The 25324-nt window shown below is 41.5% G+C and overlaps 1 protein-coding gene across 4 annotated transcripts in view; it reads left to right on the forward strand.

Moving 5' to 3' along the window:
* Nucleotides 1-25324, forward strand: part of METTL24 (methyltransferase like 24) — a 128733-nt gene that overhangs the window by 37329 nt on the left and 66080 nt on the right. For 3 of the 4 annotated variants that reach the window (XR_003512589.1, XM_027551219.1, XM_027551218.1), the window contains exons 2-3: nt 509-607; nt 16178-16317. Coding sequence is in view for 2 of the 4 variants with exons in the window: in XM_027551219.1 (XP_027407020.1) it covers nt 509-607; nt 16178-16317 (239 nt within the window). In the remaining 2 variants the exon portion in view is untranslated. Of the gene's footprint in view, nt 1-508; nt 608-16177; nt 16318-25324 lie in introns of those variants that run through there. The other variant, XM_027551220.1, reaches the window with a different exon arrangement.

Here is a 25324-nt window from a genome sequence, read left to right on the forward strand (position 1 = left end):
CTAAAGCTGGTAGCTGGGCTTTCTCAGGCCTCATTTGTCTCCCTGTGACTGATGTGGCCTTCATGCTGCTGCTGCTGCTGCTGCTGCTGCTAAGTCGCTTCAGTTGTGTCCGACTCTGTGTGACCCCAGAGATGGCAGCCCACCAGGCTCCCCCGTCCCTGGGATTCTCCAGGCAAGAACACTGGAGTGGGTTGCCATTTCCTTCTCCGATGCATGAAAGTGAAAAGTGAAAGTGAAGTCGCTCAGTCGTGTCTGACTGTGACCCCATGGACTGCAGCCTATCAGGCTGCTCCGTCCATGGGATTTTCCAGGCAAGAGTACTGGAGTGGGGAGCCATTGCCTTCTCCGGCCTTCACAATGGCAGCCCCAAACCACCTCCCTGATGCTCAAGAGCGGCAGTGTTTATTTTGCAGGCGGCAGTCTTACCTTCCTAATACTCTGCACCCTTCCCACCCCCCACCCTAACTTCCTGATCCTTTTCATACTAACCTATGTTTTCTCCTTGCAGGGTCCCCGGTGGCAAATAGACCTCCAGCCTTGGGCAGGCCCTGCTCGCTCCCTGGATGAAGAAGCCTTGAGGTTCCTGAGATACATCAGCACCATTCAGGTTGTGTTTCAAGCACAAGTGGGTTTGGAAACTGTAAAAGATGCCAGCTGCCCCTTTTAAAGGATTTGTCAATAAGGGTCTGGGAAGTTTCTCAGTGCCTCCTGATAGATGCTTGATAGGGACAGTTTCTGAGGCCTTACTGCTTAAATATATCTGCTCACCTAGAGGCAGATAATAGGTGCCTTCCATCTGCTTTGGCATCTTATCCCTTCCAGGAGTATCATCACCCCGAGATGTTTTAATGATTCATTGCAATGTGTTTTAAAGATCCACTTTAGAAAATTGCTTTGGGAAACCATTTGAAGTGACAGATTCTTGCCCCTGAGTAGGCAGTCCAGTGTGTCACAAACCAAAACCATCATCTGGAGATTCAAGTCCCAGTTTGGAGAAATCTGCCTTTTCACTTTTCTGCCACAGAAGGTTGGCAGACAGAGACGCGTTAGGCCAGAGAGCCAAGGAGACTTCGCAGGCAGTCAGAAGAGAAGCTAATGAATCCGAAGGCTCTCTGTTCCTAGGGCCCTTTAAATCATTACTGAGCACCGCCTTCATTAGTGACTTAACGCATTGTGGCAGCTCCTGCCCGGTGCCCCGAGCGGGCAGAGACTCTTCATTAAGGAAAGTCTATGGCTCTTGACACATTAATCAGGAGGGTCCATTCTCCAGTAGCCTGATCCTGAGGAAAGAGAGATGGAAAAGGAAATCAAGGCCTGAGGGAAACTTCTCCCTGGACTGAGAGTGCTAGTAAATTAAAAACTCAGACTGCCTGTGAAGCTGCAGCCCTGAAAGCCGTACTGTGGAGCTGTGTGGTACTGAGGGGTCCCCGGGCCTTTTGATCTCCCTCAGCCCACTGGCTCTTGACATCCCACTCTCTCTGCCCAGCCTCACTGGTGGCCAAGCCCATTTTTCATCCATGGAGGAACGTATATTTCTGGAATTTTAGAAGGCTAATTTAGGGGTAAAAAAATTTTCATTTTTCATATGATGCAGTCAGACAACCAGAGATTTCAATACTTGTCACCTAGACATGGAAGTAAAAGCTTGTTGAATTCATCATGAGTAATGGGATGATAAATTGGTCCCTGTGCTTTACATAATTTCATCTTATTTTGCTGCTGCAAATTAATTTGGTGGACTTACACTGACTTAATTAAAATACTGAAGTTTTAATTTTATAGTTTGGTTTTACATAAAGAATAAGAAACTAGACCTCTTAACTGTGACTTTAAGAAGCCCTTAAAAGCCCCAGAGAAAGGTGTTAAAAGTATGAGTTGAATTTGAGAATGGTTGGCTTAACCCCCTGCCCCACCCCCCTGACACACACAAAAATTGACCATGTGAAAGCCTTGAAATTCCATTTTATATGTATTTCAGGTTAATGTTCTGTAACTTATAAAAGGCAAATTAACTTAGAAGAAGCTCTTGAGGCATGAAAGCATCATTTCAAGTCCCTCTTCAAGTTTTCCCATGAGTTATGGACTGAGAGGGAAAAATGCTTTTAAAAAAAGCATCCTGTGATGTGGTCTGATGTTGTGATCCTGGGCAATTTATTTTGCTTGTCTGGTCTGACTGTTCTGATCTTGGAAAGGAAGAGATTGTATCAAATTATTTCTAAGGTCCCTCCCAGCTCCATGAGCTTTTACCATAAGACTGGTGTAGAATTATTATTAACCAAGTATTACCGAACACCTACTCTGTGCCAGAAATGTAGGCCTTGGAAATAGTCTCTGCCTTCAAGTGGCTAACAAACTAGTTGGGAAGGTAGATAAATGGACATATAATTATTATTCACAGTGAGAAGTATAATAATAGAGATTTCGTTGTTGAAGCTCACTAGAAGGCTTTGCATCCTCTAGAAGGCACTAGATAAAGTTCCAGACCTCACAATGGTTTTGTAATCAGAGATCATTTTAACAGCTAAAGTCCTGTGCTTTTGTGTGCTTCTGACTCACTAGCCCAGGAGGTGGGAGCTCATCAGAGATGACACTAACTGGTTTAATCAGAATCCCACTAACCAGTGCTCCCTCCTCTTTTCTCTGTAGTGCAGAGATTTTCAGCTGTGTTGGAACCTTGTGCCTCTTTTAGAACTCATCTCGACAATGAAAGCCTACAAAACTGGCAGAATATTAGAGTCCCTATTACCTAAAATTTTCACAGTTAGCAGTAGTGAGTCATAATGGACAAGCAAAAAAAAAAAAAAAACCACAACAATAAGCCAAAAAAACCTCTGTAGTTATTTGAGCAAATTCCACCTCCATCCTCTTATGCTGGCTTAATATATATATATATATATTTCCCTCAAATCCATATTCAGGCTTGTACAGCAAAACTTAGCATTTGATATGTTCATCACTGATTTATTCATTCATCAATTCAGCAGACATTTGTTGAGTATTTGCTCTGAGGAAGATACGGTGTTAGGCACTGGCTGGGATGTCAAACTTGAATTAAATACCCCCACACACTGGTAAACAGCTAGGGAGCAAGAGAACTGTTGTTCTTTAACAGAGTGGACAGATAGGTGGGTAAGCTTCCCCAGGCCCAGGGAGCTTGGGAACAGGAGCACAGGGCATAGGACAATGTGACATTAGACTGTGGTGGGGAAGGTGCCCATGGACTTGTGCACTGCGGTGACCTTAAAGGTGTGGTTGGGGACCTGCATTTTTTAATGAAACACCAAAGGATATGGTATTTGGTTAGAGTGGGCAGAATATCAGATTCAGTTTTAGTAGGTATTGTTTTCTAGTGTGAAAGGCTGTGATTGCATCTCTGAGTTCTGGCATAGATGATCTGCTGCTCATAAGAAATGGTTAAATCAGAAACCCAGTGCTCTGTTCTAAAGGAAAGCTCCAGATTCAGCTTTTTATGGCAACCCCCAAACCATATGCCTTCAGGAAGCATGGCTTGCGGTACAAAATTAATATAAGCACCAGTTGCTGTTTTGTTGTTTTTTTAAAGTATATTTTAAAGTCAGCCTATCTATCTATCTATCTAATCATCTACCCATCTAACTGTTTCTAAGAATGACATAAGAACCTACGGCTCTGGAGATTCAGATTTTGCACATTTATTAATAAAACAATAGTTTCTATTATATTTACTGCTACACACACATACACACTCACACAAATTTGGATAAGAGCAACAAAAATACAACTCTTTCCTTGATATTTTACCTTTCAAAATAATGTATTACATTAACATACAATTTGATTATTGAAGTGATTCTTGCCAACGTACCCAAAATTTAAGGGCTCCCTTTGCCAGATTCTGGTTATGAGTTGGCAGAAATGCTATTTAGGCTTTTGGGATACAAAATGAAAGGAAAATAAATTAGATCTCTTCAAGTTAAATTAACTAAAAGGCATTTCAGGAAACACTTTTTTTTTCTTGCAATCTGTTTTCCTTTTCCAGGTTTAATTCTTTTTATTTGGCTAAAATTACAAGGGGAATTGGAGGGAGAAAAAAACCCTATATTTACCTAAATTAGAGCTTAGCTAGGACTTACTGCTCTCATTGGTTTTGCTTGCAAGTGACTTCACTGAAGCCCTGGACATAAATCTCAACAAGAAAGTTTGAAAAATCAATATTTAATTAGTTTTTAGGAGCTGAATTTTACTGAGTACTCCTAGTTGTTTTCAAAAGTTAATGTCTATAAATGAGATGATTAATAAATGGTTAAAATGGAAAAAACAAAGAAAGCAAAAACAACACCCAGTGTGGATGTGACTGGTGATGGAGGTAAAGTCCGATGCTATAAAGAACAATAGTGCATCGGAACCTGGAATGTCAGGTCCATGAATCAGGGTAAATTGGAAGTGGCCAAACAGGAGATGGCAAGAGTGAACATCAACATTTTAGGAATCAGTGAACTAAAATGGACTGGAACGTGCAAATTTAATTCAGATGACCATTATTTCTACTACTGTGGGCAAGAATCCCTTAGAAGAAATGGAGTAGCCCTCATAGTCAACAAAAGAGTCCGAAATACAGTACTTGGGTGCAATCTCAAAAAAGACAGAATGATCTCTGTTCATTTCCAAGGCAAACCATTCAATATCACAGAAATCCAAGTCTAAGCCCCAACCAGTAATGCCAAAGAAGCTGAAGTTGAATGGTTCTATGAAGACACACAAGACCTTTCTAGAACTAACACCCCAAAAAGATGTCCCTTTCATCATAGGGGACTGGAATGTAAAAGTAGGAAGCTAAGAGGTACATGGAGTAATAGGCAAATTTGGCTTTGGAGTACAAAAAGAAGCAGGGCAAAGTCTAACAGAGTTTTGCCAAGAGAACGCATTGATCATAGCAAACACTCTCTTCCAACAACACAAGACAAGACTCTACAAATGGACATCATCATATGGTCCTACCAAAATCAGATTGATTATATTCTTTGCAGCCAAAGATGGAGAAGCTCTATACAGTCAGCAAAAACAAGACCGGGAGCTGACTGTGGCTCAGATCATGAACTCCTTATTGCAAAATTCAGACTTAAATTGAAGAAAGTAGGGAAAACCACTAGAACATTCTGGTGTGACTTAAATCAAATCCCTTATGATTATACAGTGGAAGTAACAAATAGATTCAAGTGATTAGATCTGATAGAGTGCCTGAAGAACTATGGATGGAAGTTCATAACATTGTACAGGAGGCAGTGATCAAGACTATCCCCAAGAAAAAGAAATCCAAAAAGGCAAAATGGTTGTCTGAGGAGGACTTACAAATAGCTGAGAAAAGAAGCTAAAGGCAAAGGAGAAAAGGAAAGATATACCCATTTGAATGCAGAGTTCCAAAGAATAGCAAGGAGAGATGAGAAAGCCATCCTCAGTGATCAATGCAAAGAAATAGAGGAAATCAATAGAATGGGAAAGACTAGAGATCTCTTCAAGAAAATAAGAGATACCAAGGGGACATTTCATGCAAAGATGGGCACAATAAAGGTCAGAAATGGTATGGACCTAACAGAAGCAGAAGATATTAAGAAGAGGTGGCAAGAATACACAGAACTATACAAAAAATATCTTAATGACCTAGATAACCACAATGGTGTGATCACTCATCTAGAGTCAGACATCCTGGAATGCAAAGTCAAATAGGCCTTAGGAAGCATCACTATGAACAAAGCTAGTGGAGGTGATGGAATTCCAGTTGAGCTATTTCAAATCCTGAAAGATGATGCTGTAAAAGTGCTGCACTCAATATGCCAGCAAATTTGGAAAACTCAGCAGTGGCCACAGGACTGGAAAAGGTCAGTTTTCATTCCAATCCCAAAGAAAGACAATGACAAAGAATGTTCAAACTGCCACACAATTGTACTCATCTCACACAATAGCAAAGTAATGCTCAAAAATTCTTTAAGCTAGGCTTCAAAAGTATGTGAACCATGAAATTCCACATATTCAGGCTGGCTTTAGAAAAGTCAGAGGAACCAGAGATCAAATTCCCAACATCTGCTGCATCATTGAAAAAGCAAGAGAGTTCCAGAAAAACATCTATTTCTGCTTTATTGACTATGCCAAAGCCTTTGACTGTGTGGATCACAACAAACTGTGGAAAATTCTTCAAGAGATGGGAACACCAGACCACCTGACCTGCCTCGTGAGAAACCTGTATGCAGGTCAAGATGCAACAGATAGAACCAGACATGGAACAACAGACTGGTTCCAAATTGGGAAAGGAGTATATCAAGGCTGTATATTGTCACCCTGCTTGTTTAACTTATATGCAGAGTACATCATGTGAAATGCTTTGCTGGATGAAGCACAAGCTGGAATCAAGATTGCTGGGAGAAATATTAATAACCTCAGATATGTAATTGACACCACCCTTTTGGCCGAAAGCGAAGAAGAACTAAAGAGCTTCTTGATGAAAGTGAAAGAGGAGAGTGAAGAAGCTGGCTTACATCCAGTCCCATCACTTCTTGGCAAATAGATTGGGAAACAATGGAAACAATGACAGACTTTATTTTTGGGGGCTCCAAAATCACTGCAGATGGTGATTGCAGCCATGAAATTAAAAGACGCTTGCTTTTTGGAAGAAAAGCAATGACCAGCCTGGAGAGCATATTAAAAAGCAGAGACATTACTTTGCTGATAAAGGTCCATCTAGTCAAAGCTATTTTTTTTTTTTCCAGTAGTCATGTATGGATGTGAGAGTTGGACTATAAAGATAGTTGAGTGCCAAGGAATGGATGCTTTTGAACTGTGGTGTTGGAGAAAACTCTTGAGAGTCCATTGGACTGCAAGGAGATCAAACCAGTCAATCCTATAGGAATCAGTCCTGAATATTCATTGGAAGGACTGATGCTGAAGCTGAAACTCCAATACTTTGGTCGCCTGATGGAAAGAACTTATTCCTTTGAAAAGACCCTGATGCTGGGAAAGATTGAAGGCAGAAGGAGAAGGGAACGACAGGATGAGATGGTTGGATGGCATCAGCAACTCAATGGAAATGAGTTTGAGTAAACTCCGGGAGTTGGTGATGGTCAGGGAGGCCTGGCGTGCTGTGGTCCATGGGGTCACGAAGAGTCAGACATGACTGAGAGACTAAAATGAACTGAAAATGGAAAAACTTCTGTGTTATATGTTTGCACTAGGAGAGAAAAGGGGAACAATAACAGATACTGAATGGAAAAGAATGTTTTTCCAACAGGGATATCTGAACAAGAGGAAGTCTGTGGAAGAAGAAAGTGTTAACTTTAATAGGATAAAAGCCCACTCCCTAAGGGTCATAAAGGAGGAGCAGCTGAGCCTCAATGCCCTGAATCTTGACCATTAATATTTACCTGGCTCTTGGGGGGCCTCTGGATAACGGTACTGTCACCTCTCTGGCCCCTTGTTAGGGGCAAGGTTGGAAATGCTGCTGTTTTCAGTTGAAAGCTCTAGCTCAAGCATAGCCTCTTCCCTTAATTTGCTAAGGCACGGGTGAGGCCAATCTGGAACGTTTCTGTGGAGCTTTGCAAAAGGCTGCCAGGAAACTCTCAGGACCTCCTGCATAAGAATCACCTAGGAGAGTTTATTAGAGTGCATGTTCACATGCATAAGACTCAAGGATTCTGATTTTATAGATATGGAGTGGGACTCAAAAATTTTTAAGTACTCCCTCATCTATCAGGATGTAGGTGGCCACACCTTTAGAAATATGGTGGGAAAGGCTAGATATTGTTCAGTTGCTAAGTTGTGTCCAACTCTTTTCAACCTCTTGGCTTGCAGCCTGCCAGGCTCCTCTATCCTTCACTGCCTCCCAGAGTTTACTTAAATTCATATCCATTGAGTCAGCGATGCTATCTAATCATCTCATCCTCTGCTGCCCTCTTCTCCTTTTTCCTTCACTCTTTCCTAGTGTCAGGGTCTTTTCCAATGAGTAGGCTCTTCACCTCAGGTGGCCAAGGTATTGGAACTTCAACTTCAGCATTAGTCCTTCCAATGAATATTCAGGACTGATTTCTTTTAGCATTGACTGGTTTGTTTTCCTTGCTGTACAAGGGATCCTCAAGAATCTTCTCCAGCACCACAATTCATAAGCATCAATTCTTCGGCACTCAGCCTTCTTTATGATCCAACTCTCACATCCATACCTGACTACTGGAAAAAAGACAGCTTTGACTATCTGGACCTTTGCTGGCAAAGTGATGTCTCTTGTGTTTTAACACACTATCTAGGCTTGTAGTAGCTTTCCTTTTAAGGAGCCGAGTCTTTTAATCTCATGGGTGCAATTATCATCTGGAGTGATTTTGGAGCCCAAGAAAATAAAATCTGTCACTCCTTTCACTTCTCCCCCTTCTATTTTGCCATGAAGTGATGGGAGCAGATGTCATGATCTTAGTTTTTTGAATGTTGAATTTCAAGCCAGCCTTTTCACTCTTTCACCTCATCAAGAGGCTCTTTAGTTCCTCTTCACTTTCTGTCATTAGAGTGGTATCATCTGCATATCTGAGGTTGTTGATATTTGTCTTGGCATTCTTGATTCCAGCTTATGATTCATCTAAGCTGGCATTTCACATGATGTCCTTTGCCTATAAGTTAAATAAGCAGAATGACAATATATAGGCTTGTCTTACTCCTTTCCCAGTTTTGAACCAGTCAGTTGTTCTGTGTCCAGTTCTGATTGTTGCTTCTTGACCTGCACACAGGTTTCTCTGGAGACAGGTAAGATGGTCTAGTATCTTTAAGACTTTTCCACAGTTTGTTGTGATCCACACAGTCTAAGGCTTTAGTGTAGTCAATGAAAGAGAAGTAGATGATTTTCTGAAACTCCTTTGCTTTCTCCATGATCCAACAAATTTTGGCAATTTGATTTCTGGTTCCTCTGTCTCATTGAAACCCAGTTTGTACATTGGGAAGTTCTTGGTTCACATACTGCTGAAGCTTTGCTTGAAGGATTTTGAGCATTACCTCGCTAGCATGTGAAATGAACTCAATTGTATGGTAGTTTGAACAGTCTTTGGTATTGCCCTTCTTTGGGATTGAAATGAAAACTGACCTTTTCCAGTCCTGTGGCCACTGCTGAGTTTTCCAAATTTGCTGGCATATTGAGTGCAGCACTCTAACAGCATTATCTTTTAAGATTTGAAATAGCTCAGTTGGAATTTCATCACCTCCACTAGCCTTGTTCATAGTAATGCTTCCTAAGGCCCATTTGACTTCACACTCCAGGATGTCTGACTCTAGGCAAGTTATTGCAACATTGTGGTTATCTGAGTCATTAAGACCTTTCTTGTATAGTTCTTCTGTGTTTTCTTGCCATCTCTTCTTTTTTTTTAGGGGGGGGCATGAATACAGTGGGTTTTTTTGTTTTATTGTTTATTAGATAACAATACCCTCAAGCCCTTTATCATCACCATCAAGGCTTAGAAATAATTCCTAAGTAAAGTTGACAAAATCAGAATATTTTAATATATTTCAGTGAAAACAAGCTTGGAGGTCAACTAAAAAGGCCACTGTCAAACAAACACAAGGAAGTTACCTGTCAAATTTTCTCCTGGGGGAAAAAAATACATCAGAATAGGGAAAAAATCGATACACAACAAGAAATGCCCAACAATTAGTCGCTAGAAACATGCAAATTAATTATACTATTTGTCAATCACCAAATGAATACTTGAGACTTGGGATGTTTTAATCCAGAAACTTAAAAAGTAAAAATGTTACATACCTTATTTAACAGCATGAAAAGTAATTTCAATAGTAACAAAAACTAATTGAACTAAGAACAGCTACTCATCTCAGTCAATTAATCTGTGTTTAAAGTTTTGATTTGGGCTTTTTTGTTTCTTTTACTATATTCCAGGAGGGACATTTTGGATATTTTATAAATGGCGAGTCAACATAACCAATGTTATTAACACACATGCTACTAGGCTAAAATCTCCGTATCTCAAAAATAAGGTTTGCAAGCATCAGTGGACAAGCCAAAGTTCTTAGACATGGACAGGTGAAGACATGGGCCATCACGATGCTTGATGCTGAGTATGGGATTATGGTCTTGTCACTCAAAAGCAAAAGAAACGCAGCTCTGTACTATCACAAACAGCATGAGTCTCCACTGACAGCGATAAAACTTAAATTCTGCTTCACGATAACAGGAACTTTTTATTTACCACCCAACACACACCATTATGCTGAAAGGGCAAAGCCCAAGAAAATAGTTTTACAAGATGATTCTTTTAGAATTACATTACTTGGATAAAGTAAATGTTATTAAAACCAAATCTTCTGCATATCAATTACATTTCTACATGGTACAATAAAAATCTGTTAATAGTAAGAACCAGAAACTGACAGAAGTACATTTTAAAGTCTAGAAGCAAACACAAATTAGCAAGAAATTAATAAGTTTATCCTGGAATGGAAGGTTTCGGAGGGCAGAAACCATGACTTTTCATTCTGAAAAATCATACAGAGTGAAGTAAGTCAGAAAGAGAAAACCAAATACTGTATATTAAAGCATATATGTGGAATCTAGAAAAATGGTACAGTATGGACACCAAGGAGGTGAAAGAAGAGGTGGAGTGAATTGCAATTGAATCAGATACACTACCATGTATAAAGCAGCTAACTAATGAGAACCTACTGTATAGCACAGGGAATGCTACTCAGTGCTCTGTGGTCTTCTAAAAGGGACGGAAATACAAAACAGAGGGGTAAATGTGTATGTACAGCTGATTCACTTTCCTGTACAGCAGAAACTATACCACACTGCAAAGCAATTATACGCCAATAAAATTTTAAGTTAAAAAAAATCTAAAACAAAACAGTCCATTCTCCACTTCCAAGAGTAAATAAATGCCTGTGCCTGCTTGTTAGGTCACTTCAGTCATGTCCAACTCTTTTGCAACCCCATGGACTACATAGTCCACCAGGATCCTCTGTCCATGGCACCCCCCAGGCAAGAACACTACAGCGGGCAGCCACGCCCTCCTCCATGGGATCATCCCAACCCAGGTGTCAAACTCATGTCTCTCATGTCTCCTACATTGGCAGGTGGGTTCCTCACCACTAGTGCCACCTGGGAAGCCAGTAAATGGCTGTATCCTACTCTATATAATAAAGTACATTCCCACAAAAGTTGACTTTTAATTTTTTTATCTTGGGTGGATTCATTTTTCTATTCTCTGATGTGGCCCAAGTGTCACAAGCTGTGCAGTGCATTGCCCCCAGCATCTCTGACTTTGAAAATCCAGGCAGTTCCTTAGAGCACCATGCAGCCTTGGATCTACAGCAGGTGGGGTCACAGCATAAGCCAAGAAGAGAACCCAAAATCCAGGGCAATTCAGTCGGAGTCAAACGCCTATGGGCTTCTCAGGTGGCTCAGTGGATAAAGAATCTGCCGGCGATGCAGGCGATGCAGAAGACACAGGTTTGATCCCTGGCTCGGGAAGATCCCCTGGAGGAGGGCATGGCAACCCACTCCAGCATTCCTGCCTGGAGAATCCCACGGGCAGAGGAACCCGGCGGACTGCCATCCACAGGATCGCAAAGAGTTGGACATGAGCGAAGCGACAGAGCATGCACACACACGTACAAACGCCCGCACTGACCCCTGCATGTCATGCTCTTCAGTGCTTCAATCTCACGCTGGAGCTAAAAGAGAAGGGTTCCTACTTCCATGACTCTCGAATTGAGGGACTTATAGCCCCAGAGATGGTGAGCCAATTTGGATTTTCCGTACTTTCCCTGAAGACAGACTCTTCTTTCATGGATGCATATTGTGTCCATGTAAGGCAGTGACTCCTTATAGCCATGTTCCTTTCCTGAGGATTGAACCATGATTCCTCTTCTAACTGGATATTAGGTACCTTTAAAATGTTCACCTTCCTTAAAATTTCTGGAACCACATTCTGACAGACTGCAATCCTCTTTCTATAGATGATCCCTGTTGACACATCTTTTCTTTCCTCCACAATTTTTACAGAGATGACATTTTTATCCATGGGGTTTGGATACTTGTCCTGAAGGATCCCGGACGAGCCCCCAAGATGAAAGGTTGTTGTTGAATCACGCGAATACACCGGGATTCTTGGCCCCCGGAGGAGAAGAATTCAATCCGGGGCCAGAGACGAGGCTTGATCGCTCAGAGCTTTTGTGTAGTAAAGTTTTATTAAAGTATAAAGGAGATAGAGAAAGCTGACATAGGCATCAGAAGGGGGCAGAAAGAATACCCCCATCTCTTCTTAATCTAGAAGATTAAGAGAGGCTAGAGTTAGGTGTAAACGGTATTGGGGGGAATATGATGAACAAGCAGCTGTTGACATCCCTGTCTTTTGGAGGTTCTCAGGGAGGGTCGGAGAAGGCAATGGCAACCCGCTCCAGTACTCTTGCCTGGAAAATCCCATGGATGGAGGAGCCTGGTAGGCTGCAGTCCATGGGGTTGCTAGGAGTCGCACACGACTGAGTGACTTCACTTTCACTTTTCACTTTCATGCATTGGAGAAGGAAATGGCAACCCACTCCAGTGTTCTTGCCTGGAGAATCCCAGGGACGGGGGAGCCTGGTGGGCTGCCGTCTCTGGGGTCGCACAGAGTCGGACACAACTGAAGCGACTTAGCAGCAGCAGCAGGGAGGGTACATAAAAAGAAACAATAGCAAATGGGATCATCATACCACTTTAATAAAGATACCCCAGGAGGCTACCTTAGAATAAATGGTTCAGGCTTAGGAGATCCAGGCATGCCTTTGGGACTCACCAAACTGCCCTGGGTCTAACTGACTGACTGCAGGAGGTTGGGCATGGAACTGAGTGCCAAAGAAGTTTTAAGGCATCACAACATACCTACTAGTAAGAACAAGCTTGATGAACACTGAGTTTTGACTATTAGATTAGCACCCTCTCCTTTGGATGGGTGGGTAGGGACAAGAAGTGGAAGGCAGTGGCATACTTTCCATTTATTTGTGGGAGAATAGTAAGAAATGAATTCTACAAATTGACATGTTGACAGATCCAGTTAATAAATGTGCTCTCTACTAGTTGCTTGGGAGAAGATTCAATTCCATTTTCTATTATTATTTTTCCTTTGAACAGTGATTGCAGATTGAGAAGTAGAAAAAAAACTGGGTTGAGGATGTTGACAAAAATTAGTCAATAGTCAGTCTGAGGAAGAAATTGAAAATTTTATAAGCCAAACTCAGAATTATAAGCTTGGAGATGGTCTCTCAGCTTCTGAGGACTGTTCTGAGTGGGGAGGTTGGTAGATATATGATTTTGACAACAGGGCATGTGCCTGTTGCAAGCACACATCTTGGCAGAAAGTTACTGTTAATAGTGAAAAACACATATATTTTAGTTAATGGTTCTAGTGCTTTTCGTAGTATGGGAAGATATAGGAAACTGGATCCAAACGTTTTCCCCTGAAAATATCTAACTATCTGAAGGCCCATTCTGCCAGTTTTTCCAGAGCACAGAATGTCTCATTCTGATTTTTGCTCTGAATTCCTTTCAGGGTGTTTTGTAGGTCAGTGACTGCAGTGGCAAATAACTTGATTCTTGTAGAACTATATAATGAATAACATTCTTTATTTTACAGTCCCTTCCCTTTTGGTCTTAATTTTGACCAAGGTTTTGGAGGCATTTCATGGCAAGCTTGTCCCAAGGTACTAGGAATGCTTAGTCCCAAGTCAGTCAAGGATTTCATTGTTAGCCTTCTCAATGTGCTATTACTGGACTTGGCCATCAAACTCTGGACCATGTGTCTTACTAGTCCATTATGGTCTAGGAAATGCTTACTTCTTGTTTTATCTAGAGTTACACTATTATAATCTTTGATCTTATAGGACTATATATTTTGTCAAAAGTTTTAAGTTGCCTAATCATCATTACTTTTTTTGGAGGCTCAGTCACACATTTATTAGTACAAGAAATAATAATCTTGTAAAATAGAATACAAGTAATAAAGCTAGTAACATCAATAAAGTCCTACAGACGTATTTAAGCTAAGAACTTCATTGAGGCCCAGAATCTCCCCAGGTTACTTGACCCAGTCTATTCTGCACCAGTTGCTTCTTTAAGGAAAATGATATATTGGCATTGTACATAGAGTTCACCAAAGATGTCTGCACATACAAGGTGAGTGGTGGATCATAAAACTTTATGTTGAAATTTTTATTGCCTTAAAATTTGAATTTTTGTTTCATCAAAAGAAAAGTACAAATAAATATTAGGATTTCACTTTTTAAACTTTCCTATAAAAGCTCCAAATTCTAGCAAGAAGTGCTCTCTCAGTCATTGATAGTGTTAGGATGATTTTGCCAGGTCAGCCCTGCTGCTGCTGCTGCATCGCTTCAGTCGTGTCCGACTCTGTGCGACCCCATAGACGGCAGCCCACCAGGATCCTGTCCCTGGGATTCTCCAGGCAAGAACACCGGAGTGGGTTGCCATTTCCTTCTCCAATGCATGAAAGTGAAAAGTGAAAGTGAAGTCGCTCAGTTATGTCCCACTCTTAGCGACCCCATGGACGGCAGCCTACCAGGCTTCTCCATCCACGGGATTTTCCAGGCAAGAGTACTGGAGTGGGGTGCCATTGCCTTCTCCAGGCCAACCCTAGATTACAGCAAAAGTAAGGGAGACACTGGCTCCACATAATATGCTGTTTTCAGATTAACATTTTGGAAAATAAATTAAAGAATTTAGCAAGCCTAGAATACCTTCTTAAGAAAGAAATCATTTACCATTATGTTTTCCAATGAGTTAAAGCAACGAAACTCAAAACATCCTTTGCCTCTGGAGTGGTCTGTTGTCTGCGATGTGACAGCAAGAACTGCATGATTCATGGGGCATCATGATGACTATGAGAGTTTTGAGGCATTAGAGGGAAACACTGTTGTTCAGTATGATAAATACCTTGGCCACAGAACTTGTTTTCTTTCGTTCCAACAGCCTCAGCCGTGCATACTGTGCCAGGCTCAAACACAAGGCAGAATTCCTTGTGAAGTATATTTACTTAGTGTGCATTTGAAATTAGAAACTGGCTTCCTTCTGCTTGACTTAGATACATGTTCCCTTTGGTTTTCTTATCTAATTTTGATGGATGAGTTAAGAGAAGTGCTTTGGCTAGATCAAGAAGAGCCTCCTTCCCATCTGGGGCTCTTGCCCATCCCTGCTGCTGCTGCTGCTGCTGCTAAGTCGCTTCAGTCGTGTCCGACTCTATGTGACCCCATAGACAGCAGCCCACCAGGCTCCCCTGTCCCTGGGATTCTCCAGGCAAGAATACTGGAGTGGGTTGCCATTTCCTTCTCCAATGCATGAAAGTGAAAAGTCGAAGTAAAGTCGCTCAGTCGCGTCCGACTCTTAGTGACCTCATGGACTGCAGCCTACCAGGTTCCTCCGTCCATGGGATTTTCCAGGCAAGAGTACTGGAGTGGGGTGCCATTGCCTTCTCAGGAGCCCATCCCCGCAGGAGGAAGCTTATTGGACGTGTATCACAGACAGTACTATCTTGTTAGTCAGGGCTTGTATTGTTCTCACTTGACCTCTGATCAGTTGTTTACCTTGATTAACACATGCTACCTTTTTGGAACATGTTGGCCTAACCTTGTCTAAGGAGTAAATAATCTTGTGGTCTTCTAAGATCCATGCCCTCAGCCATATCTCACAACTTCTAATAGGAATGCTGTGAGTAACAGACCTCTGTGGTTTGGGAGCACTGTTCTCCACGTCTGGAATGCTTCTTGGTCTCAGCCTCTTATTCAACTTCTGTTCCTCCTCCAAGACTAACACACCCCTGTAGAGCCTTTCCTGGCTTCTTCTCTCTGCCATCCTTGCTCCTGATTTGTTGTCCTCTGTATACTCTGTGCAAAAGGCTATAGTAGTTTTTTTTTTTTTTTTTTAATAGCAGTTCTTAACTTCCCTTCAAACCTCCCTCTAATCTCCATGAGGTTACCTATAATCTAGTATTTGAAATTCCTCCAAACATTTTACAGCAATCCTGTGATTCCCTGGGGAGGGGGCGTGGTTATCAGTGGAGAAGGATATAACTCTCCCGTTATGGTTTTCAGTGACCAGGAAAGCAGTAAGTCTCTACCTGCCATCTATCATCCAGTACTTTAAATTATTCACATTGATTTCCAATCCTTACAGATTGAGTGTGATCACATGAGCACAGACAGCCTGGCTACTGACTCCAGCCCTACAAAAAAGCCCTGGCCGGTCTGTCTTGATGACAGGTTTGGCTTAGTTCATCAAATCCGCGATAAGCAGTGCCGCCTCTATTCGTTAGGGTAAGTACATTTTATAGCCAAAAAACAAAAAACGCGCCTGTAGGAAGACAAGGTTTTTTCAGCAATACAAATTATGAATGGTTGCAGGGTTTACCAGGTGCTCTGCTTCTTTCCTGCCATCATTTCAGACTCCTCTGTGTTATGTAACCTTAGCACTTGCAGAGCACCAATGGCCAGGGCCACTGTCTCTCCCATTCTGTTGGTAGTAAATTGACAACTTCCATTTTCAGCCTAATGATGATCTCCTTGGTGAAGCCAGTGATTCTCAGCTAGGATTAGAGCATTCTTATGAGAAACAGAAAAATATTAAGAATGCCTCTAGAAAAAAATAACGGTGAGTATATTAGAAATTTTATACATAATTATGATGAGTGATCCAGGACAAATGGCCTCTGTTGGAATTTTTTTTTATTTTATGTGAATGGTAAATATGTGTATACTTTTAGACTAAAAAAAATAAAAATAAAAAGAGGAAGCGTCTGTGAAAATAACAAGGTTTTGTCAAAACTGGGGGAGATACTGATATTCAGTTGTTCAGGCTGAAAATGACCTAAATGTTCAAATAGATTTGGAGGGCTTGTTGTGAAAGGGTACGTATAAAATAATGAGACTATTTACTCAGTGCATCAGTATTCATATAAACAGTCCTGAAAATTTACAAATTATATATATCTCACAAAAAATAAAAGGCAAGAGAGGGTTATTTTTGTTTGGAATACCCTGTTGTGTTGACTCTAGAAGCTGTGAGGTTAGTTTCTCAGGCAAGATCCCTGGAGTCCTTTACAAAATACTGGGGACCCTCACAAGTGTCATGCTTGTCCCTCACCAATAGGTTTCATCTCCTCTGTAGTTTACATTCAGGCTCATGAGTGACAACTGCTAACCAGATTCTTAGATGATGAGGGTTCAGAGCCAACGTTTGGGTGATACAGAGGCTCACCCAAAGGTGCTAATTCCATAGAGGATCACGATCACTGTCAAACTTTACCAAGCAAGAATTCTTAATTGTAGTCATTGTGGATTTAAAAAACAAACAAACAGAGGTTTCAAATAAGAGTCTCAGGATAATGGAAACATTCTTTTATGGGTTAAATGAAGAGCCATGGTGTTTATCAGTGAGGCGTGGTACACACTTCAGTTCAGTTCAGTCACTCAGCCGTGTCCGAATCTTTGTGACCCCATGAATCACAGCATGCCAGGCCTCCCTGTCCATCACCAGCTCCCGGAGTTCACCCAGACTCATGTGCATCGAGTCGGCGATGCCATCCAGCCATCTCATTCTCTATCGTCCCCTTCTCCTCCTGCTCCCAATCCTTCCCAGCATCAGGGTCTTTTCCAATGAGTCAACCCTATGCATGAGGTGGCCAAAGTATTGGAGTTTCAGCCTCAGCATCAGTCTTTCCAATGAACACTCAGGACTGGTCTCCTTTAGGATGCACTGGTTGGATCTCCTTGCAGTCCAAGGGACTCGCAAGAGTCTTCTCCAACACCACAGTTCAAAAGCATCACTCTTTGGTGCTTAGCTTTCTTCACAGTCCAACTCTCACGTCTATACACGACCAGTGGAAAAACCATAGCCTTGACTAGACGGACCTTTATTGGCAAAGTAATGTCTCTGCTTTTCAATATGCTATCTAGGTTGGTCATAACTTTCCTTCCAAGGAGTAAGCATCTTTTAATTTCATGGCTGCAATCACCATCTGCAGTGATTTTGGAGCCCCCAAAAAGAAAGTCTGACACGGTTTCCACTGTTTCCCCATCTATTTCCCATGAAGTGATGGGACCAGGTGCCATGATCTTAGTTTTCTGAAAGTTGAGGTTTAAGCCAACTTTTTCACTCTCCTCTTTCACTTTCATCAAGAGGCTTTTTAGTTCCTCTTCACTTTCTGCCATAAGGGTGGTGTCATCTGCATATCTGAGGTTATTGATATTTCTCCTGGCAACCTTGATTCCAGCTTGTGCTTCTTCCAGCCCAGTGTTTCTCATGATGTACTCTGCATATAAGTTAAATAAGCAGGGTGACAATATACAGCCTTGACATACTCCTTTTCCTATTTGGAAGCAGTCTGTTGTTCCATGTCCAGTTCTAACTGTTGCTTCCTGACCTGCATATAGGTTTCTCAAGAGGCAGATCAGGTGGTCCGATATTCCCATCTCCTTCAGAATTTTCCACAGTGTATTGTGATCCACACAGTCAAAGGCTTTGGCATAGTCAATAAAGCAGAAATAGATGATTTTCTGGAACTCTCTTGCTTTTTCGATGACCCAGCAGATGTTGGCAATTTGATTTCTGGTTCCTCTGCCTTTTCTAAAACGAGCTTGAACATCTGGAAGTTCGTGGTTCACGTATTGCTGAAGCCTGGCTTGGAGAATTTTGAGCATTACTTTACTAGCATGTGAGATGAGTGCAATTGTGTGGTAATTTGAGCATTCTTTGGCATTGCCTTTCTTTGGGGTTGGAATGAAAACTGACCTTTTCCAGTCCTGTGGCTACTGCTGAGTTTTCTAAATTTGCTGGCATATTGAGTGCAGCACTTTCACAGCATCATCTTTCAGGATTTGAAATAGCTCAACTGGAATGCCATCACCTCCACTAGCTTTGTTTGTAGTGATGCTTTCTAAGGCCCACTTGACTTCACTTCCAGGATGTCTGGCTGTAGATGAGTGATCACACCATCGTGATTATCTTGGTCATGAAGATCTTTTTTGTACAGTTCTCCTGTGTATTCTTGCCACCTCTTCTTAATATCTTCTGCTTCTGTTAGATCCATACCATTTCTGTCCTTTATTGAGCCCATCTTTGCATGAAATGTTCCCTTGGTATCTCTAATTTTCTTGAAGAGATCTCTAGTCTTTCCCATTCCGTTGTTTTCCTCTATTTCTTTGCATTGATCACTGAGGAAGGCTTTCTTATCTCTCCTTGCTATTCTTTGGAAGTCTGCATTCAGATGCTTATATCTTTCCTTTTCTCCTTTGCTTTTTGCTTCTCTTCTTTTAACTGCTATTTGTAAGGCCTCCCCAGACAGCCATTTTGCTTTTTTGCTTTTCTTTTCCATGGGGATGGTCTTGATCCCTGTCTCCTGTACAATGTCACGGACCTCCGTCCATAGTTCATCAGGCACTCTGTCTATCACATCTAGTCCCTTAAATCTATTTCTCACTTCCACTGTATAATCATAAGGGATTTAATTTAGGTCATACCTGAATGGTCTAGTGGTTTTCCCTACTTTCTTCAATTTAAGTCTGAATTTGGCAATAAGGAGTTCATGATCTGAGCCACAGTCAGCTCCTGGTCTTGTTTTTGCTGACTGTATAGAGCTTCTCCATCTTTGGCTGCAAAGAATATAATCAATCTGATTTTGGTGTTGACCATCTGGTGATGTCTATGTGTAGAGTCTTCTCCTGTGTTGTTGGAAGTGGGTGTTTACTATGACTAGTGCGTTCTCTTGGCAAAACTCTATTAGTCTTTGCCCTGCTTCATTCCATATTCCAAGGCCAAATTTGCCTGTTACTCCAGGAGTTTCTTGACTTCCTACTTTTGCATTCCAGTCCCCTGTAATGAAAAGGACATCTCTTTGGGGTGTTAGTTCTAAAAGGTCTTGTAGGTCTTCATAGAACCGTTCAATTTCAGCTTCTTCAGCGTTACTGGTTGGGGCATAGACTTGGATTACCGTGATATTGAATGGTTTGCCTTGGAAATGAATAGAGATCATTCTGTCGTTGTTTTTTTTTTTTTAATTTTTTTTTAAACTTTACATAATTGTATTAGTTTTGCCAAATATCAAAATGAATCCGCCACAGGTATACATGTGTTCCCCATCCTGAACCCTCCTCCCTCCTCCCTCCCCATACCATCCCTCTGGGTCGTCCCAGTGCACTAGCCCCAAGCATCCAGTATCGTGCATCGATCCTGGACTTGCATCTCGTTTCATACATGATATTTTACATATTTCAATGCCATTCTCCCAAATCTTCCCACCCTCTCCCTCTCGCATAGAGTCCATAAGACTGTTCTATACATCAGTGTCTCTTTTGCTGTCTCGTACACAGGGTTATTGTTACCATCTTTCTAAATTCCATATATATGTGTTATTATACTGTATTGGTGTTTTTCCTTCTGGCTTACTTCACTCTGTATAATAGGCTCCAGTTTCATCCACCTCACCATCCACCTCATTAGAACTGATTCAAATGTTTTATTTTTAATGGCTGAGTAATACTCCATTGTGTATATGTACCACAGCTTTCTTATCCATTCATCTGCTGATGGGCATCTAGGTTGCTTCCATGTCCTGGCTATTATAAACAGTGCTGTGATGAACATTGGGGTACACGTGTCTCTTTCCCTTCTGGTTTCCTCAGTGTGTATGCCCAGCAGTGGGATTGCTGGATCATAAGGCAGTTCTATTTCCAGTTTTTTAAGGAATCTCCACACTGTTCTCCATAGTGGCTGTACTAGTTTGCATTCCCACCAACAGTGTAAGAGGGTTCCCTTTTCTCCACACCCTCTCCAGCATTTATTGCTTGTAGACTTTTGGATCGCAGCCATTCTGACTGGCGTGAAATGGTACCTCATAGTGGTTTTGATTTGCATTTCTCTGATAATGAGTGATGTTGAGCATCTTTTCATGTGTTTGTTAGCCCTCTGTATGTATGTATAGCCCTTTGGAGAAATGTCTATTTAGTTCTTTGGCCCATTTTTTGATTGGGTCATTTATTTTTCTGGAGTTGAGCTGCATTCTGACGTTTTTGAGATTGCATCCAAGTACTGCATTTTGGACTCTTTCGTCGACCATGATGGCTACTCCATTTCTTCTAAGGGATTCCTGCCCACAGTAGTAGATGTAATGGTCATCTGAGTGAAATTCACCCATTCCAGTCCATTTTAGTTCGCTGATTCCTAGAATGTCGATGTTCACTCTTGCCATCTCCTGTTTGACCACTTCCAATTTGCCTTGACTCAGGGACCTAACATTCCAGGTTCCTATGCAATATTGCTCTTTACAGCATCGGACCTTGCTTCTATCACCAGTCACATCCACAACTGGGTGTTGTTTTTGCTTTGGCTCCTTCCCTTCATTCTTTCTGGAGTTATTTCCAGAATATTTTTGGTGGTACACAGTAGGCACAATATATATATTTGCTACATAAACATTGCCTGAGGTAAGAAGACTCAAGAGGGAAGCTGGTTCTGCCATGAATTAAACTAGGAGGCTAAAGATTAGGAAATGAATTGTTTAGCCAGTTGATTAGAACAGAGCTCTTTTTTTCTTGGAGCCCACCAGCTATGTTGCAAGATTGGAGAAAGAATGGGAAGTTGTGACAGTAGAGTTTATTTTACATCATATTAAAAATGCATGAAAGTAGGTCATAAAAATAATTGCATAGTTCTACATGCAAATTAAAGATCTCAGCTTGGTCCTATTTTCTTGCTCCAAACTGCCTGTATGTTTTGCTTAATATTTTACACCCTGGAATAATTTCATTTAAAGCATATAACTGAGTAAAACAAAACTGGGAAAGCTGTTTTGGGGGAAATTCTTCAAGTTCCTTTTTGCTTTTCTTATATTTCAAAGCCATTAGATAAAGTCGTTCTGGTGTAAAATTTCAGATTATTACATATAAAATGTAGTTTCTTATTTTCATTTAAATATTCACTATTCAAAATCAACTTTGTAAAGAGCAGATAGGAACAGTTCAATTCTACTGGGAAAAGAAATGGATTGGTTTTAAGGGCCAACATTTGATTCAAAACCTAACAATGCTTTAATTGAAAACTGGAAGAAAATATTTCTTATGCCCTAAAAAAGAATGCTTTGGATTATGGGTGTTTATGTTGATTGTATTATTACTCAGGATTGAGAATCTTCTCAGGTGACTTGTTTGCTTCAGTTCAGTTCAGTCGCTCAGTCGTGTCTGACTCTTTGTGACCCCATGAATCGCAGCACGCCAGGCCTCCCTGTCCATCACCAACTCCTGGAGTTCACTCAAATTCATGTCCATTGAGACGGTGATGCCATCCAGCCATCTCATCCTCTGTCATCCCCTTCTCCTCCTATCCCCAATCCTTCCTAGCATCGGGGTCTTTTCCAATGAGTCAACTCTTTGCATGAGGTGGCCAAAGTATTGGAGTTTCAGCTTTAGCATCGGTCCTTCCAATGAACACTCAGGACTGGTCTCCTTTAGGATGCACTGGTTGGATCTCCTTGCAGTCCAAGGGACTCGCAAGAGTCTTCTCCAACACCACAGTTCAAAAGCATCAATTCTTTGGCACTCAGCTCTCTTCACAGTCCAACTCTCACATCCATACATGACCACTGGAAAAACCATAGCCTTGACTAGACGGACCTTTGTTGGCAAAGTAATGTCTCTGCTTTTCAATATGCTATCTAGGTTGGTCATAACTTTCCTTCCAAGGAGTAAGCATCTTTTAATTTCATGGCTGCAATCACCATCTGCAGTGATTTTGGAGCCCCCAAAAAGAAAGTCTGACACGGTTTCCACTGTTTCCCCATCTATTTCCCATGAAGTGATGGGACCAGGTGCCATGATCTTAGTTTTCTGAAAGTTGAGGTTTAAGCCAACTTTTTCACTCTCCTCTTTCACTTTCATCAAGAGGCTTTTTAGTTCCTCTTCACTTTCTGCCATAAGGGTGGTGTCATCTGCATATCTGAGGTTATTGATATTTCTCCCGGCAACCTTGATTCCAGCTTGTGCTTCTTCCAGCCCAGTGTTTCTCATGATGTACTCTGCATATAAGTTAAATAAGCAGGGTGACAATATACAGCCTTGACATACTCCTTTTCCTATTTGGAAGCAGTCTGTTGTTCCATGTCCAGTTCTAACTGTTGCTTCCCGACCTGCATATAGGTTTCTCAAGAGGCAGGTCGGGTGGTCTGATATTCCCATCTCCTTCAGAATTTTCCACAGTGTATTGTGATCCACACAGTCAAAGGCTTTGGCATAGTCAATAAAGCAGAAATAGATGATTTTCTGGAACTCTCTTGCTTTTTCGATGACCCAGCAGATGTTGGCAATTTGATTTCTGGTTCCTCTGCCTTTTCCAAAACGAGCTTGAACATCTGGAAGTTCGCGGTTCACGTATTGCTGAAGCCTGGCTTGGAGAATTTTGAGCATGACTTTACTAGTGTGTGAGATGAGTGCAATTGTGTGGTAGTTTGAGCATTCTTTGGCATTGCCTTTCTTTGGGGTTGGAATGAAAACTGACCTTTTCCAGTCCTGTGGCTACTGCTGAGTTTTCCAAATTTGCTGGCATATTGAGGGCAGCACTTTCACAGCATCATCTTTTAGGATTTGAAATAGCTCAACTGGAATGCCATCACCTCCACTAGCTTTGTTTGTAGTGATGCTTTCTAAGGCCCACTTGACTTCACTTCCAGGATGTCTGGCTGTAGATGAGTGATCACACCATCGTGATTATCTTGGTCATGAAGATCTTTTTTGTACAGTTCTCCTGTGTATTCTTGCCACCTCTTCTTAATATCTTCTGCTTCTGTTAGGTCCATACCATTTCTGTCCTTTATTGAGCCCATCTTTGCATGAAATGTTCCCTTGGTATCTCTAATTTTCTTGAAGAGATCTCTAGTCTTTCCCATTCCGTTGTTTTCCTCTATTTCTTTGCATTGATCACTGAGGAAGGCTTTCTTATCTCTCCTTGCTATTCTTTGGAAGTCTGCATTCAGATGCTTATATCTTCCTTTTCTCCTTTGCTTTTTGCTTCTCTTCTTTTAACTGCTATTTGTAAGGCCTCCCCAGACAGCCATTTTGCTTTTTTGCTTTTCTTTTCCATGGGGATGGTCTTGATCCCTGTCTCCTGTACAATGTCACGGACCTCCGTCCATAGTTCATCAGGCACTCTGTCTATCATATCTAGTCCCTTAAATCTATTTCTCACTTCCACTGTATAATCGTAAGGGATTTAATTTAGGTCATACCTGAATGGTCTAGTGGTTTTCCCTACTTTCTTCAATTTAAGTCTGAATTTGGCAATAAGGAGTTCATGATCTGAGCCACAGTCAGCTCCTGGTCTTGTTTTTGCTGACTGTATAGAGCTTCTCCATCTTTGGCTGCAAAGAATATAATCAATCTGATTTTGGTGTTGACCATCTGGTGATGTCTATGTGTAGAGTCTTCTCCTGTGTTGTTGGAAGTGGGTGTTTACTATGACTAGTGCGTTCTCTTGGCAAAACTCTATTAGCCTTTGCCCTGCTTCATTCCATATTCCAAGGCCAAATTTGCCTGTTACTCCAGGAGTTTCTTGACTTCCTACTTTTGCATTCCAGTCCCCTGTAATGAAAAGGACATCTTTTTTGGATGTTAGTTCCAAAAAGATATTGTAGGTTTTCATAGAACTGTTCAATTTCAGCTTCTTCAGCATTACTGGTTGGGGCATAGACTTGGATTACCGTGATAGTGAATGGGTTGCCTTGGAAATGAACAGAGATGGGGAAGGCAAATAGCCAACTGACAACATCTCAGTTGATGCTGAGGGAAGAAAGAGACCCAGGCCACAAGTGGTGGTTCTGAAATGAAGCAGAAACATTTGGGAGTGTTGGGAGAATTGTGAGGTAGATGGGCTGGGCAGGAGGCAAGTGGGTCATGGTGCTCCTACATTCAGGCCAAGCTCTAAGCCCCAGGGCTGCAGTAGCAGACCATCCAAGCCACTGCTGTGCTTCGCCATTCCTATCCTAACTGAGTGTAATGAATGAAGCTGCAGCTGGAGGTGACCTTCTAGGAGTGTGAGGAAGAAATAATCTCAGGACATACTGATCAGAAGGCAGAGGCTGAATACCCTTCTCTGATCTGTGTCCTACCTTTCTTCCACCTCCAAGGAATGAAGGAGGTATCACCTCTACATTCTCTCTAATGTCTGAAATTTCTTTACTAGGAATCAAAGCTTTTTATTCTGCAGTTAATGTACAAGAATTTTTCTAGGAGTGTACTCTGAGTCAAGTTCAGTTGAAAATTTAAAGCAGATCCATTTTAG

The sequence above is a fragment of the Bos indicus x Bos taurus genome, chromosome 9 (assembly GCF_003369695.1).
Source record: "Bos indicus x Bos taurus breed Angus x Brahman F1 hybrid chromosome 9, Bos_hybrid_MaternalHap_v2.0, whole genome shotgun sequence".
NCBI lineage: Eukaryota > Metazoa > Chordata > Mammalia > Artiodactyla > Bovidae > Bos > Bos indicus x Bos taurus.